Here is a 14,500-nt window from a genome sequence, read left to right on the forward strand (position 1 = left end):
TGTCTGATGACTGAGTCAGTTAGTATACTAAGTTACTTTGGACATTGTGTGACTCCATTTGGATTGATTGGGTTTATTTTGGGTATGATGAGGACAAGGCATTGGGCCTAGAGGAAAACAGAATACAGGTAACAAGTTTTGCTTGGGTAAAGGAATCATTCCCAGTGTGTTAGTGATAGACATGTGATAGACGTGCGTATTTTGTTTGGCATGTTGAGTGACCCTGACCACTGACATGTGACCCCTGCCCTGTAGGGATGGAGTTCCCTGTGGACGTGTTGGGATCAGTGAGACATGAGGAGGAGGAGCAGGAGGCAGAGGGCTACATGACCCAGCTACGATACGTCAGCCCCGACAAGGCCGAGCGCTTTACCCTGCCCAGCCACAGAATGGTAGTCACACAAACACACCTACAGTACTACATACATGGTTTGTTTAGTTGACTCTAACCCCATGTCTCTCTGGCTCTCCCTCAGATCTGTATCAGTCTGTGTAACGTTGGTTTTGTTCCCATCTATGGAGGAGACCTGAAGCATAAGATTCTGGCCCTGTTCTCCCCAGAGGACCAGCTCACAGGTACATCCCTCCCTCAGCACAGAACTAGTCTCTAGCCTCTTGTCTGTCCGTTGATACAGTCACAGTGTAAGCTGGTCGTTTCCACCACATAGATGGATGTAAGCTATTTTATTTAAAGCTACAAGCTTACACACATCAGATCAAAAAGTTTCGTTATAATGTCTTGGGGTTTATATTTTACAGAGACACATTTGGATTCTAACTAGATGTCATACTCATCTAACTCTAATTCTCAATGTCTCTCTCTCTCTCTCTCTCTCTCTCTCCAGCGGTAGCTTTGTTTCTGGCGGGTCAGTGGTGGTCTGTCGAGGACATCCTCAGAACCTCCGACCCCTCCAGAACTGGCCTCCTCAAGGTTCACAAACTGCAACACATACAACACGAGATGATTGTTGAGTTGACACATCGCGAAACATAAAGCTAGCACATTGAAACACACAAACACAAACTGTCACAAACCGACTCTGTAGAGGTAGGATATTGGGTTTGTCTGTCTGGTGTGAGGAGAGGCTCAGTCTGACAGGATACGAGGGAGGACACACAGGATCCTACAACAACATGACTGAGAGCACACACACACACACACACACACTAACCTGGCATGTTTATCAACCCAATGAAATGCACAATGACATTGTTTTGAACAGAATCTCTACCTCTGCATGTGTTGCATGTGTGTGTTTCTGTCAGTTTGCCCAGCAAATGGTTCTGATTAGCATCGAACAATAGAGAAACACACAGCGTGCACATGTACAGACAGACACACACACACATACATACTGGTAGGAAGTGTGTTATGGTGGTATAAAACTAGGAGCAGTGTTCAGGGCCATGATCCAAACCCACAGTTAAATGTCAGTTCTATTCTGTTTGGCAGAGCTACAGAGCTGTAAAAACAGTCACTTCCAACATTTACGTGGGAGGTGAAAGACTACTTATGCCATGTACTGAGCCAAGGTACTTCTGATTCACGTGTGTCCTACCAGAGTGCATGTCAATTGATCAGAGAGGAAAGTGTGTTCAGTGTGTTTCATGTAAAAACTTCAGAGGAGAGGTGTGTGTGTTATCTTAACATTTCATTAAGTGACACTCTGTATCTGTGTGTCCCAGGTGAGGAGTCTTGGTGAGCGGATCGTCCTCTACATTCTGAACCGTATCGTGTACCGCGTGGGTGAGATGGACAAACCTGAGGTGCCCTTCCTGTGCCACGGACAGAACCACTTCGCCAAGCTCCTCTGGAAGGATGGACACGCCGTCGGGTTCTACTCTGTCAAACCCAAAGGTGAGCGGTCTTTGTCTGGTCAAACTGTCACTGGGAGCGGTCATCTTTGGTTTCAATCCATACTGCTCTTATTTGATAGGTGAAGTTAGCTGGAGATTTGGCACTGGGCAGTACCTTAACTTACACAAGGCTGTCCGTGACCCTTAACATCCTGAAGATGATGACTATAATGGCAGACTTTATACATGGCATTAGTCAATCATGTCTCAATCAATTATAGCATACTTTTAAGACCTGAACTAACAGAAAATCTCTTCTTCTCTCTCCAGACAGCTTGTGTAATAGCTTTGTGACCCAACGCTACCAGCTGCCTGTCATGGACTCCATCTTTGTCAGGAAGTGTCATCGTGGAAACAGTCATGGTCTGCAGATGTTGGAGGATTTTGTGGACTCTTTCAAAGATGACCAGCTCGGCCTGAAGTACCCTCTCTCTCTAACCATGTATAAAGGTTAGTAGTAGTAGTCTATATCTCTATCTAATCAATTCAAGGGGTTTTATTGGCATGGGAAACGTGTTAACATTGCCAAAGCAAGTGAAGTAGATAATATACAAAAGTGAAATGAACAGTAAACATTACACTCATAGAAGTTCCAAAAGAATAAAGACATTACAGATGTCATTTGTGTATGTATATAGTGTTGTAACGATGTGTAAATGATTAAAGTACAAAATGGAAAATAAACAAACATAAATATGGGTTGTATTTACAATGGTGTTTGTTCTTCACTGGTTGCCCTTTTCTTGTGGCAACAGGTCACATCTTGCTGCTGTGATGGCACACTGTGGTATTTCACCCAGTAGATATGGCAGTTTATCAAAATCGGGTTTGTTTTCAAATTCTTTGTGGATCAGTTTCCACCTCATTTTGTGGGCAGTGTGCACATAGCCTGTCTTCTCTTGAGAGCCAGGTCTACCTACGGCGGCCTTTCTCAATAGCAAGGCTATGCTCATGTAACTGGTCTGAAATGGCTAGCTAGTTAGCGGGGTACGCGCTAATAGGGTTTCAAATGGTGATGTCACTCGCTCTGAGACCTTGAAAAAGTTATTTATTTTGCTCTGCAAGGGCCGTGGCTTTTGTGGAGTGATGTGTAACGATGCTTCAAGGGTGACTGTTGTCTGTGTGCAGAGGGTCCCTGGTTCGAGCCCAGGTAGGGGCAAGGAGAGGGACGGAAGCTATACTGTTATATTCACCCATCCTGAATGCATATCAAACAAGATATGGAGCACAAGGGACAACAAACTCTACTGAGTCACTACTGGCACAAGTGAACACCAAGATCTCATATTTTGTCTTTGCTATACAAGCCATCTGCAGGCAGATTCAGAGGAATCTAAGGTTGATCAGTCCTGAGAACGTCATAGACAAATACGATGCCAAGTACATCATACAACACTCGTCCTCACATCACATTATCCCTTGACACCATTCTACACATCACTTAGATGGCTTTACATATCCATGAATATTCCCCAGAACAACAGAAGAAATAAAGAAAAACCTTTTTAAAACTGAGTTAGAAGAGACTGGGACTTCTTTCCTAGTTTGGTGGCTAGCCCTCCATAGTGAATGTTCTCTGAGCCATTGTCTCAATAAGACGACTTGCAGATTTCACTACCCTGCCAGTGTGTGTTTTGACCACATCTTGCGAATCACGTGAACCTGGTTTTTGTAAGTCTTGGTCACTTGCTAAATCAGCTGGGGCAACTGAGTCAGGAATACCTGAAGGTTCTGTGTCAGGGACTACAGCTACACTGTCATAGTCAGCAATGCTAATGGAAGTCTCATTATCGAGAGATACCTGAGCTTGACGGTTTTTGTTTGAATTGTCCCTGCAGCTGTACGCTGACTGTTCGTGCTCCATCTCATCTCTGACTGTCTCCTGTCTCTCAGAAGATTCCTGACTTGCGGGGTCATCTACTCAACTGAGTATCCATGAACTGGTCATATCTCCAGAGCTTTCCTCTTCATCAAAGTCTGAAAGGTCCATTGACTGACCCTCACACTCTGGATCTACAGCTCCATCTGATTTGAGATTCACATGAATCATCCTTAGGTGTTTCTACCGGCAGAAAGCTGATGTCTAGAAGAAGGTTCCAATGTACCACCTTGGTGTTTCCTTTATCATCCACCAGCTTATGTATGTAGGTTTCTGTCAATGACCTTAGCTTCCCACTTGTCTGCAAGTTTTTTCTTTTTCTCCTTTGTTAGTGAGAAGCACCCTGTCTCCTTTTTTCAGGTGAGTGCCTCTGACATTTCTGTCATAATGTTTGGCCTGTTTCTGTTGTTCGTTAACTGTATGCTGTAGAGCGATGCTCGCTGCTTCATGGAGATGGACATCAGTGTTTTAACATAGCTACTATAGTCAACAACCACAGGATCCCTCAAAACTTGCTTGAACATTACATCAGCAGGGAGTCTCGGAACGCAACCAAACATGAGCTGGAATGGAGCATAGCCAGTGATCTCGTGTACAGTAGCATTGTAGGCAAAGGTTAGAGTTTGTATCTGCTGCGGCCATTTCTCTTTAGCTTTTAGAGGGACTGAGCGAAGCATATTTCCCAGAGTTTGATTGAACCTTTCTGTTCCCCCATTCCCCATGGGATGGTACGCAGTTGTGTGTGACTTGGTGACAGCAGAGAGCGTGAGAAGTTCTGCGATTAGCTCAATCTCAAAATTGGCCCCTTGATCCGTGTGAATCCGCTCAGCAAATCCATAAACACAAAATACGTTGTCCAATATCTTTCTGGCAACTTGCTTTGCCGTTTGATTTGAGCATGGAAAGGCGTGAGCTAACTTGGTGAAGTGATATGTCAGAACCAATACATCCACTGAGCGTTGCTTGTTGTACTCGGCACTCAAAATCGAGACGTACTAACTCCATAGGCGCGGAGGTTCTAATGCTTTCGAGGGGGGCTCGAGCAGACGGCTCAGGAGACTTAGCCAGGATGCGTCTCCGACAGCACTTGACATACTCCTTCACATCATGCTCCATCTTGGGCCAGAAGAAACGCTGCCTTGCCAAATGAAGAGTTTTAGCTTGCACTTGGTGGCCAGCAAGGTCATGTACACCACTCAATGCTTTCTCCTTCATATTTTTGGTCAGCACATACTGATGTCTCTTTTGTTTGCTCAGGGGGTCCGTTGTCATCCTGTTGACCCGGATCACTGGATGTCGTCGAGCCCAGTGGCAAGATGAGGGACGGAAGCTATACTGTTACACTCACTGAGTCTGTACATATGCAAAGCTTTCCTTAAGTTTGGGTCAGTCACGGTGGTCTGGTATTCTGCCACTGTGTACTCTCTGTTTAGGGCCAAATAGCATTCTAGTTGGCTCTTTTTTTTGTAAATTCTTTCCAATGTGTCAAGTAATTATCTTTTTGTTTTCTCATGATTTGGTGGGGTCTAATTGTGTTGCTGACCTGGGGCTCTGTGGGGTCTGTTTGTGTTTGTGAACAGAGCCCCAGGACCAGCTTGCTTAGCTTCTTATGGATAGGGGGCAGCATTTTCATGTTTGGATGAAAAGCGTGCCCAGAGTAAACTGCCTCCTACTCAGTCCCAGATGCTAATAGTCCCAGATGTCGTATATGCATATTATTATTGGATAGAAAACACTCTGAAGTTTCTAAAACTGTTTGAATCATGTCTGTGACTATAACAGAACTTATTTGTCAGGCAAAACCCCGAGGACAAACCATCCATACTGTTTGTTAGAGGCGCGTGACCAGAAAGCATGCTACACATTGTTTTCCTCCGCTATTGAACACAGATCATCCCGTCTTCAATTTTATCGATTATTTACGTAAAAAAATACCTAAAGTTGTATTACAAAAGTAGTTTGAAATGTTTGGACAAAGCTTACAGGTAACTTTTGTAGTCATGTTGAGCGAGTTGGAACTGGTGTTTTTCTGGATCAAACGTGCCAAATAAATGGACATTTTGGATATATATCGACGGAATTAATCGAACAAAAGGACCATTTGTGATGTTTATGGGACATATTGGAGTGCCAACAGAAGAAGCTCATGAAAGGTAAGGCATGAATTATATCTTTATTTCTGTGTTTTGTGTCGCACCGGGAGGGTAGAAATATGATGGTCTGTGATTGTTTGCTGGGGTGCTATCCTCAGATAATATTATTGTTTTCTTTCGCCGTAAAGCATTTTTTAAATCTGACATGTTGGCTGGATTCACAACAAGTGTAGCTTTAATTTGGTATATTGAATGTGTGATTTCATGATTAAATTTAAATTTTTATAGTAATTTATTTGAATTTGGCGCTCTGCATTTTCACTGGATGTTGGCCAGGTGGGACACTACCGTCCCACATATCCCAGAGAGGTTAAGGGACTCTTCTCCAGGTTCATCTCTCTGTAGGTGATGGCTTTGTTATGGAAGGTTTGGGAATTGCTTCCTTTTAGGTGATTGTAGAACTGAATGGCTCTTTTCGGGATTTTGATCATTAGCGGGTATCGGCCTAATTATGCTCTGCTTGCATTATTTTCTGTTTTACGTTGTACACAGAGGATAGTTTTGCAGAATTCTGCATGCAGAGTCTCAATTTGGTGTTTGTCCCATTTTGTGAATTCTTGGTTGGTGAGCGGACCCCAGACCTCACAACCATAAAGGGCAATGGGTTCTATAACTGATTCAGTATTTTTAGACCGATCCATATTGGTATGTCAAATGTTATGTGCCTATTGATGGCATAGAATGCCCTTCTTGCCTTGTCTCTCAGATCGTTCACAGCTTTGTGGAAGTTACCTGTACCGCTGATGTTTAGGCCAAGGTATGTACAGTGGGGCAAAAAAGTATTTAGTCAGCCACCAATTGTGCAAGTTCTCCCACTTAAAAAGATGAGAGAGGCCTGTAATTTTCATCATAGGTACACTTCAACTATGACAGACAAAATGAGAAAAAAAATCCAGAAAATCACATTGTAGGATTTTTAATGAATTTATTTGCAAATTATGGTGGAAAATAAGTATTTGGTCACCTACAAACAAGCAAGATTTCTGGCTCTCACAGACCTGTAACTCCTTCTTTAAGAGGCTCCTCTGTCCTCCACTCGTTACCTGTATTAATGGCACCTGTTTGAACTTGTTATCAGTATAAAAGACACCTGTCCACAACCTCAAACAGTCACACTCCAAACTCCACTATGGCCAAGACCAAAGAGCTGTCAAAGGACACCAGAAACAAAATTGTAGACCTGCACCAGGCTGGGAAGACTGAATCTGCAATAGGTAAGCAGCTTGGTTTGAAGAAATCAACTGTGGGAGCAATTATTAGGAAATGGAAGACATACAAGACCACTGATAATCTCCCTCGATCTGGGGCTCCACGCAAGATCTCACCCCGTGGGGTCAAACTGATCACAAGAACGGTGAGCAAAAATCCCAGAACCACACGGGGGACCTAGTGAATGACCTGCAGACAGCTGGGACCAAAGTAACAAAGCCTACCATCAGTAACACACTACGCCGCCAGGGACTCAAATCCTGCAGTGCCAGACGTGTCCCCCTGCTTAAGACAGTACATGTCCAGGCCCGTCTGAAGTTTGCTAGAGAGCATTTGGATGATCCAGAAGAAGATTGGGAGAATGTCAGATGAAACCAAAATATAACTTTTTGGTAAAAACTCAACTCGTTGTGTTTGGAGGACAAAGAATGCTGAGTTGCATCCAAAGAACACCATACCTACTGTGAAGCATGGGGATGGAAACATCATGCTTTGGGGCTGTTTTTCTGCAAAGGGACCAGGACGACTGATCCGTGTAAAGGAAAGAATGAATGGGGCCATGTATCGTGAGATTTTGAGTGAAAACCTCCTTCCATCAGCAAGGGCATTGAAGATGAAACGTGGCTGGGTCTTTCAGCATGACAATGATCCCAAACACACCGCCCGGGCAACGAAGGAGTGGCTTCGTAAGAAGCATTTCAAGGTCCTGGAGTGGCCTAGCCAGTCTCCAGATCTCAACCCCATAGAAAATCTTTGGAGGGAGTTGAAAGTCCGTGTTGCCCAGCAACAGCCCCAAAACATCACTGCTTTAGAGGAGATCTGCATGGAGGAATGGGCCAAAATACCAGCAACAGTGTGTGAAAACCTTGTGAAGACTTACAGAAAACTTTGACTTCTGTCATTGCCAACAAAGGGTATATAACAAAGTATTGAGAAACTTTTGTTATTAACCAAATACTTATTTTCCACCATAATTTGCAAATAAATTCATTAAAAATCCTACAATGTGATTTTCTGTATTTTTTTTGTTGTCATTTTGTCTGTCATAGTTGAAGTGTACCTATGATATAAATTACAGGCCTCATCTTTTTAAGTGGGAGAACTTGCACAATTGGTGGCTGACTAAATACTTTTTTTGCCCCACTGTATTTGGCTGCAAGAGGAGCCATTGCTCCTTCGCCCATGAGTATTTTTAGTTTTTCCTCTGGGTTTAATAAGTACAATTTGGAATAAATGTAGCAATTTCTGTGAATAATGAATCTCTTGGTGAGGAATATTTATCACAGTAAAGGAGAAAGTGCATCTCTGTTTCTGTCTCCCCTGTTGTGCAGTGACCACATACACGCTCTTCTTTGGGTAGCCATGTCGTCTTATTTCTGCTGGTTTCTATTGCCAATTAGGGGTCACTCAGCCTGTACTTGGTAAGGGTCTGTCTCTGCTTCGTATTTCTGACAGAGAATATGAATTGGCTGATTATCTCTACTCTGTTTAGGGCCAGATAGCAATTTAGTCTGCTTTGGGATTTTTTCATTTTTCCAATGTTGTAAATATGAGACCTTTGATTGGTTCATGATTTTGTTTCCTGGAATTCTTTCTTTTGAAGCAGTGCTGGTGTCAGCTTGGTTGGTTAGGTCCAACACCAGCTGACTGAGAGGGCTCGTTTCTGGGCTCAGCTCTTGGGTTTGAAGTGCTTTTAAATTGCAGACTTGAATTTGGACTTGAATTTAGATGTAGCCAAAATTATGATATTTTCTGTATTTTCATTACCACTGGAAAGCGGCCCAATTCTGCCCTACATGCGTTAGTTGGTGTATTTCTCTGGACTTGTAGAATTTCAGACAGAATTCTGCATGTAGGGCTTCAATTGGATGTTCAAATTCTAATTGGGATGTTGATTTTGAATTATTTCATTTTTATTGCGTACAATGCTCTGCGGGCTTTTTCTTTTGAGTGCATTCACTGCCATATTAAAGTCTCCCGATGCAGATATGGTCAGACCAAGGTACGAGTACTTTTTAGTGTGTTCAATTATTGTGTTGTTCAGGGCAAATTTCTGTTTCTGACATCTGGGTTTTTTCTGGAAAATCATGATTTTTATTTTGTTTTTTATTTACTGCCAGGGCCCAATTATGGCAATATTGCTCTAGAATGTTAAGGTTCTGTTGAAGACCTTCTTTGGTTGGTGATAGAAGTACCAAATCATCAGCATATAGCAGGTATTTTACCTCTGTGTCAAATAGTGTGAGTCCTGGGGCTGGAGAATGGTCCAACATGTCTGCTAATTCATTGATATAAATTTTGGAAAGATTTGGACTCAAACTCCATCCTTGTCTCACACCTCGACGTTGTGAAAATAATTCTGTTCTTTGGTTTTTGATTTTTATTGCACACTTGTTTTCTGTGTACATACATTTTATTAAGTCATACACCTTACCACAAAGCCCACTTTGGAGAATTTTGTAGAATAGCCCTTCGTGCCAAATAGAATCAAATGCTTTTTTAAAGTCAATAAAGCAAGCGAAGATTTTGCCATATTTTTCTTTTGGTGGACGTGTTTATTAATTTCTTTGTGTGTAAGGGGTGTATATATGGTCAGTAGTGCGGTAGTTGGGGAGAAAGCCAATTTGACATTTACTTATTACACTTTTTTTCTTAACGGAAGATTTGAATTCTTGAGTTCAAAATGCTACAGAAATTCTTTCCCAAGTTGCTGTTTACACAAATTTCCCTGTAATTATTGGGGTCTGATTTGATTCCACTTTTGTGGATAGGGGAGATGAGCCCCTGGTTCCAGACATCAGGAAAGCAGCCAGAAGTTAGTACCATGTTGAACAATTTAAGCACAGTATTTTGCAACTCAGTTGTGCTGTTCTTCCATTTCATTTCTGCTGTTATCTAGACCACAAGCCTTCTTTGATTTTATAGATTTGAGCTTTTCATTTAGTTCTTGTTGGGTTATTGGGTTATTGGGTAATCTAATGGATTTTGGTTGTTTTTAATGACTGATTCAAGGATGTTAAATTTTTTTGAATTTCTAATTGGTTCTGTTAAGTCTTTTTGTGTGATGTTTTTGTATAGATTATCAAAATAAGTTTTCCAAATTCCTTCATCTTGTATGTTTAATTCTTGTGGCTTTGTCGTGCTTAAAATGTTCCACACGTCCCAGAACTGATTTTGGTCAATTGTGTTTTCAATTTGTGTCTTGTTGGTATAATTAAATTTATTGCGTTTCAGTGTAAATATTCATAGCGTAGCTCTGGGTTGTTTTTCTGCTTATGTTTTACATTTGTCTCAGGTGTTTTCTAATTGTTTTACATTTGTTATCAAACCATTTTTCAGAAACATTTAGTTTTTTGTTTCTGTTGCATTTCTTTGGTTTTCTCAAAATTACTTTTGATGCTGCTTTTTGGAATATGCAATTGATGTTTTGAGTAGTCGAATTGACACCGTCTTTATTGTGTTTTGGTATTGTGAGTTATTGAAGAACTGTATAGTCTCTCGTGCTTGCTCTGTGTGTGTGTGTGTGTGTAAAGGTTAGTAGTAGTTCGCTCGCTCTCTCTCTCTCTCTCTCTGCTCCTCTCTACTGTAGTCTATAACTGTACAACTTTGCAGCCCCTAAATAAATAAATCGGTCAATCAAAGTGTACCATCTCTCCCTGACCTGCAGTGTGTGGCCAGTATCTGTGTCGGTACCCAGCTGACCAGGAACTGCTGTGGGTGGTAGAGGGAGTGGGAGGACCCTACCAGAGGGAGAGAGTGGCCAACAAGATCAAAACACTGAAAGGTACAGACACAGTAGCAGGAGATCTAACACCCAAGGGCCTGTCAAGGAGGATGTGATGTTTACAGTACCTTCAGATAGAAATGTGTTAAGTAGAACCAATATGATTGTCTGTCATGAAGAATAGGGAATCGCGACGGCAGCTCTATTCATTACATTTCTAACGTTCTGCGACCTAACTGATCCATCAGGACCTTAGCAGGATGATAGCAGTCCCGATTAGCTGTGCTGTGGGGACTTGGTGATGTCAGACACAGTGGCCAGACTCTCACATGACTGGTAGCTAATTGCCTTCTGATTGTTGTGCTGATTCCCATAAAGTGGTGCTCCCCGTGGTGACGGATAATGGAGATCACCAAGCAGCCTCTTTGGACAGCACAGACATCAACATGGAAGAGGGCTCAGACAACTGTCTGGACATCACCGTACGTCTATGTCTTTCTCTCTCTCTGTATCTGCCCTCTGTCTCTCTCTCTCTCTCTCTCTCTCTCATCTATCCAACTTTGTTCTTGTTTGTCTTTCTTTCCATTTTTTTCTCTCTCCTTTGCATTCTGTTGGGTTTCCTCAGTCTCTCGCCTCCTGAACAGCTATGTGGATGTATTTGTTGTTTATAGTTTAATAATATCCTCAAACGTCCGATTTACGTTGTGTAGGGACAATATAATCAAGTAATGAGGATTTAATATGGTCTTGTTTTCTAGGAAGATGTTTTGGTGCTGAATAAGCCCCTCAAGTTAATAGAAGGTAAGTAGCTCAGAGAAGTCTTGAGTCCTGAAATCAATAACTATGAGAAAGATGTTGGTGTTGCTGAGTACATAAAATGCTATCTTTTGTGTGAATACACATTGGAATGAAAATGGCTACTGTCTAGCCCTGGAGGGCACACCAGTGTCAACACACACCTGGAGTAGTGGACATAAAAAGCGTGGCAGAGAAGAGATGGAAGACTCTGAGGAGGAGAGCCAGCCTCTGAAGATGAACAGGTTAGACAAGGAGTCTCAGTGAAATAGAAACATCCATCAAAGTATTAATGAAATGTATGTATGAAAGCTTCCCATTGGCTGAAAATCATAACACCTCTGGTTTACTGTGTGTTCAGATTGGAGGAGGCAGAGCCCACCACCACAGCTGTAGAGGGAGAGGAGGAAGGAAGCGGGGGGGATGAGACAGAGTCTGGAGAAGCAGAGGCTGCTCTGTCCCCTATAGAGGAGGCCAAAGCTCAGGTGAGAGGATGACGGACGTGATTAGGATGAATACATCATTAGGAAACAACAGTTAATTTGGCTGTTCTGGGTTGCTTGTCTTTGTTGTTTTATGTTACTATGGTTGTTGTTAGCGAATAACCAGTCACTATCATAGCGTATTTCGCACTTGTTGGGCCAGGAATTGCACCCTATTCCTTATGGGCCCTGGTCAAAAGTAGTGCACTTCCTCGTTAGTAGAGTGTCATTACATACAGAATGTGTGGTTAATCAGGAAAAGGAGGCGTTGACCATTGGTTGTGGCTTTTCTATCCTCAGGAGGCTGAGGTCAAAGGAGAACTGACTGATGACCAGGGAGAGGAGGAAGAGGTTGCCACACAGGAGCCTGATGCTGTGCTGGAGAACAGAACGACAGAGGAAGATGTGGAAATAGAGGAGGAGGATACGAAGGAGGAAGACTCCATTGAGGCTAAAGTATGTGTTTCAATGCCTCAGTTGGAATGTGTGAGATGGGGCCATTATTGGAGAAATGGGTTCACAGATGAGACAATAGGATCCTTTCATTGTTGTAAAGTTCCTGTTTGTACTGTGGACATGTTTCTACAGTATGTGTTAGAAAGGGAATTGAGGAATACGTTTTTCGCCGCTACTTTTTTCTCTCTTTGTCCTCTGCAGGACACCGTAGATGCAGCTCCTGTGGCACCAGAGGAATTAGCTGAGACGGAAGCTGTGGTGAAGGAGGCTCCTCTCCTGTTAGAAGAACCAGACTCTGCTACAGAGAAGGCCCCTTCGCCTGCAGAGCCCTCCCTCTCTGGGGAGGTGATTGAGGAGGCAGGGGGCGAACCTCCAGAGGATGCCGCAGCTACACCCATGGAAGGAGCGTTAGAGGGAGAAAAGGAGGTGGCGGAGAAAGCGGTGAAGGAAGAGGAGAAATCCATGGAGGCGGCCATCACAGTGGACAGCAGTAGCCAGGAAACGGTGGTCCAGGTGGGGGTAGCAGACCTGTCCTACCAGCCTCCGGAGGAAGGAGAGAACCAGCCTCTCACAGAGGAAGAAGGAGAGGAGGCGGCAAGAGAAGAGGTCAAAGAGGACAAAAAGAAAGAGGTAGAAGAGATGGAGAACGTTACAACCACAGAGGATGAGGGAGAGAGTGAGAGCTCAGACGAGGGTGGCGACGGTAAGGTCCTTTGGAGGAGAGGCAGTGGCCAAGCGGCGGCGCCTAAACATAAATCTAAGAGACTGAGCAGAGTGGTCATGGAGCCCGAGGAGCAGGGCACAGAGCAGCCGGAGGTCATGGAGGAAGAGGAGGAGAAAGCGAGAACGACAGAGGAGGAAGAGGGGGCTGTAGAGAAGAGCTTGGCTGAGGAAGAGGTGGAGGAAGAAGAGCACCCACCAGTGATTGACCAGAGAGCATTGAGGAAGAAGAGCCGACAGGTCCAGGCTCCAAAGAAAGCCAAAGGGAAACGACGCAGCAAGATCTAAACAAAGCAGCCGTTGCATATATAAAAACACACACAAAACACATGTTTAGAGGTGTGCAGTAAGGGATGTTTTCTACCTGGTTTTAGGGTTTGTAAGGCATCTAAAGGTAACATTTATTATCTCTGTACGATGTTGTTTAGATGTTTACTTTAGGTCGTTTTATGAAAGGTTTAAGTACATGAATACTCAATACTCGCTGTTGCAATAAGTCAATGTGAAGTCTTTTTAATGTTCAGATGGGATTTTATTCTTGTTTTTATTGCCTTGTTCTTTCAGTACTGACTGAGATTGTGTTTCACAGGTCTGATGTGGTAGTTTGAAGATGATTTTCATTCTCTAGCTCAGTTACATTTTTTCCTATAGCCTGGTCCTACACTGAGTCTGTGGTTTTTACATTTATACTATTTACAGTATTGAAATAGTTTGGGTTGAAATGCATCTCTTAGTTTGGAGTTGTTGCAGGAGTCATTGAAGTTCTGTTCCAATGAAAGCCAGCGGACCCAGTTGCTCTTGAAGACCAGGTTTTGCTACACCCCCTGTTTTATGACCAGTCACTTGTATTAAGGAATGAAATGTTCCACAAATACCTGGGGTTTTCTCTGTGTTGTCTTATCTCTTCAGATGCACTGAAATACTTTTTATTTAGGAAAAAGCTGTGCATGAACGTCAATTATAATATGTAAGTTGCACGGCACAGACGCACACATGCACATTGATATATAAACGTGTATACACACAAATATAGTATTTTGTGAATATACCCAGTAACTAATTTGAATAGGAAAAATAGATTTGGTTATTATTGTTCTTGCCCAAGTATAATTCAAGATTATAATTTAGACTTTATCTTATATCTAATAGCATGTTTAATTGCAAGTGTATTGATTTAAGGCTAAAATATGTATATTACAGTAAGTAGATGATAGCAGAATTGAAG

The 14,500-nt window shown here is 42.7% G+C and overlaps 1 protein-coding gene across 1 annotated transcript; it reads left to right on the forward strand.

The window, feature by feature from the left end:
- Nucleotides 1–257: 257 nt before the first annotated feature.
- Nucleotides 258–13,563, forward strand: LOC120044796 (soluble lamin-associated protein of 75 kDa-like). Its single transcript, XM_038989468.1, has 12 exons — nucleotides 258–392; nucleotides 477–576; nucleotides 846–931; nucleotides 1,687–1,858; nucleotides 2,128–2,307; nucleotides 10,766–10,882; nucleotides 11,201–11,304; nucleotides 11,581–11,623; nucleotides 11,751–11,862; nucleotides 11,979–12,102; nucleotides 12,400–12,555; nucleotides 12,757–13,563. The coding sequence occupies exons 1-12, from the start codon at nucleotides 258–260 to the stop codon at nucleotides 13,561–13,563; spliced, it is 2,136 nt and encodes a 711-aa protein (XP_038845396.1).
- Nucleotides 13,564–14,500: the final 937 nt, after the last annotated feature.

The sequence above is a fragment of the Salvelinus namaycush genome, chromosome 3, assembly GCF_016432855.1.
Source record: "Salvelinus namaycush isolate Seneca chromosome 3, SaNama_1.0, whole genome shotgun sequence".
Classification (NCBI taxonomy): Eukaryota; Metazoa; Chordata; class Actinopteri; order Salmoniformes; family Salmonidae; genus Salvelinus; species Salvelinus namaycush.

Excerpts from the sequence above, each read along its gene's own strand:
- LOC120044796 (XM_038989468.1), top strand. The coding sequence starts at position 258 with ATGGAGTTCCCTGTGGACGTGTTGGGATCAGTGAGACATGAGGAGGAG. Across the intron at positions 2,308-10,765 it reads CTCTCTAACCATGTATAAAG|TGTGTGGCCAGTATCTGTGT; the intron begins GTTAGTAGTAGT and ends CCTGACCTGCAG. Across the intron at positions 12,103-12,399 it reads TAGAGGAGGCCAAAGCTCAG|GAGGCTGAGGTCAAAGGAGA; the intron begins GTGAGAGGATGA and ends TTCTATCCTCAG.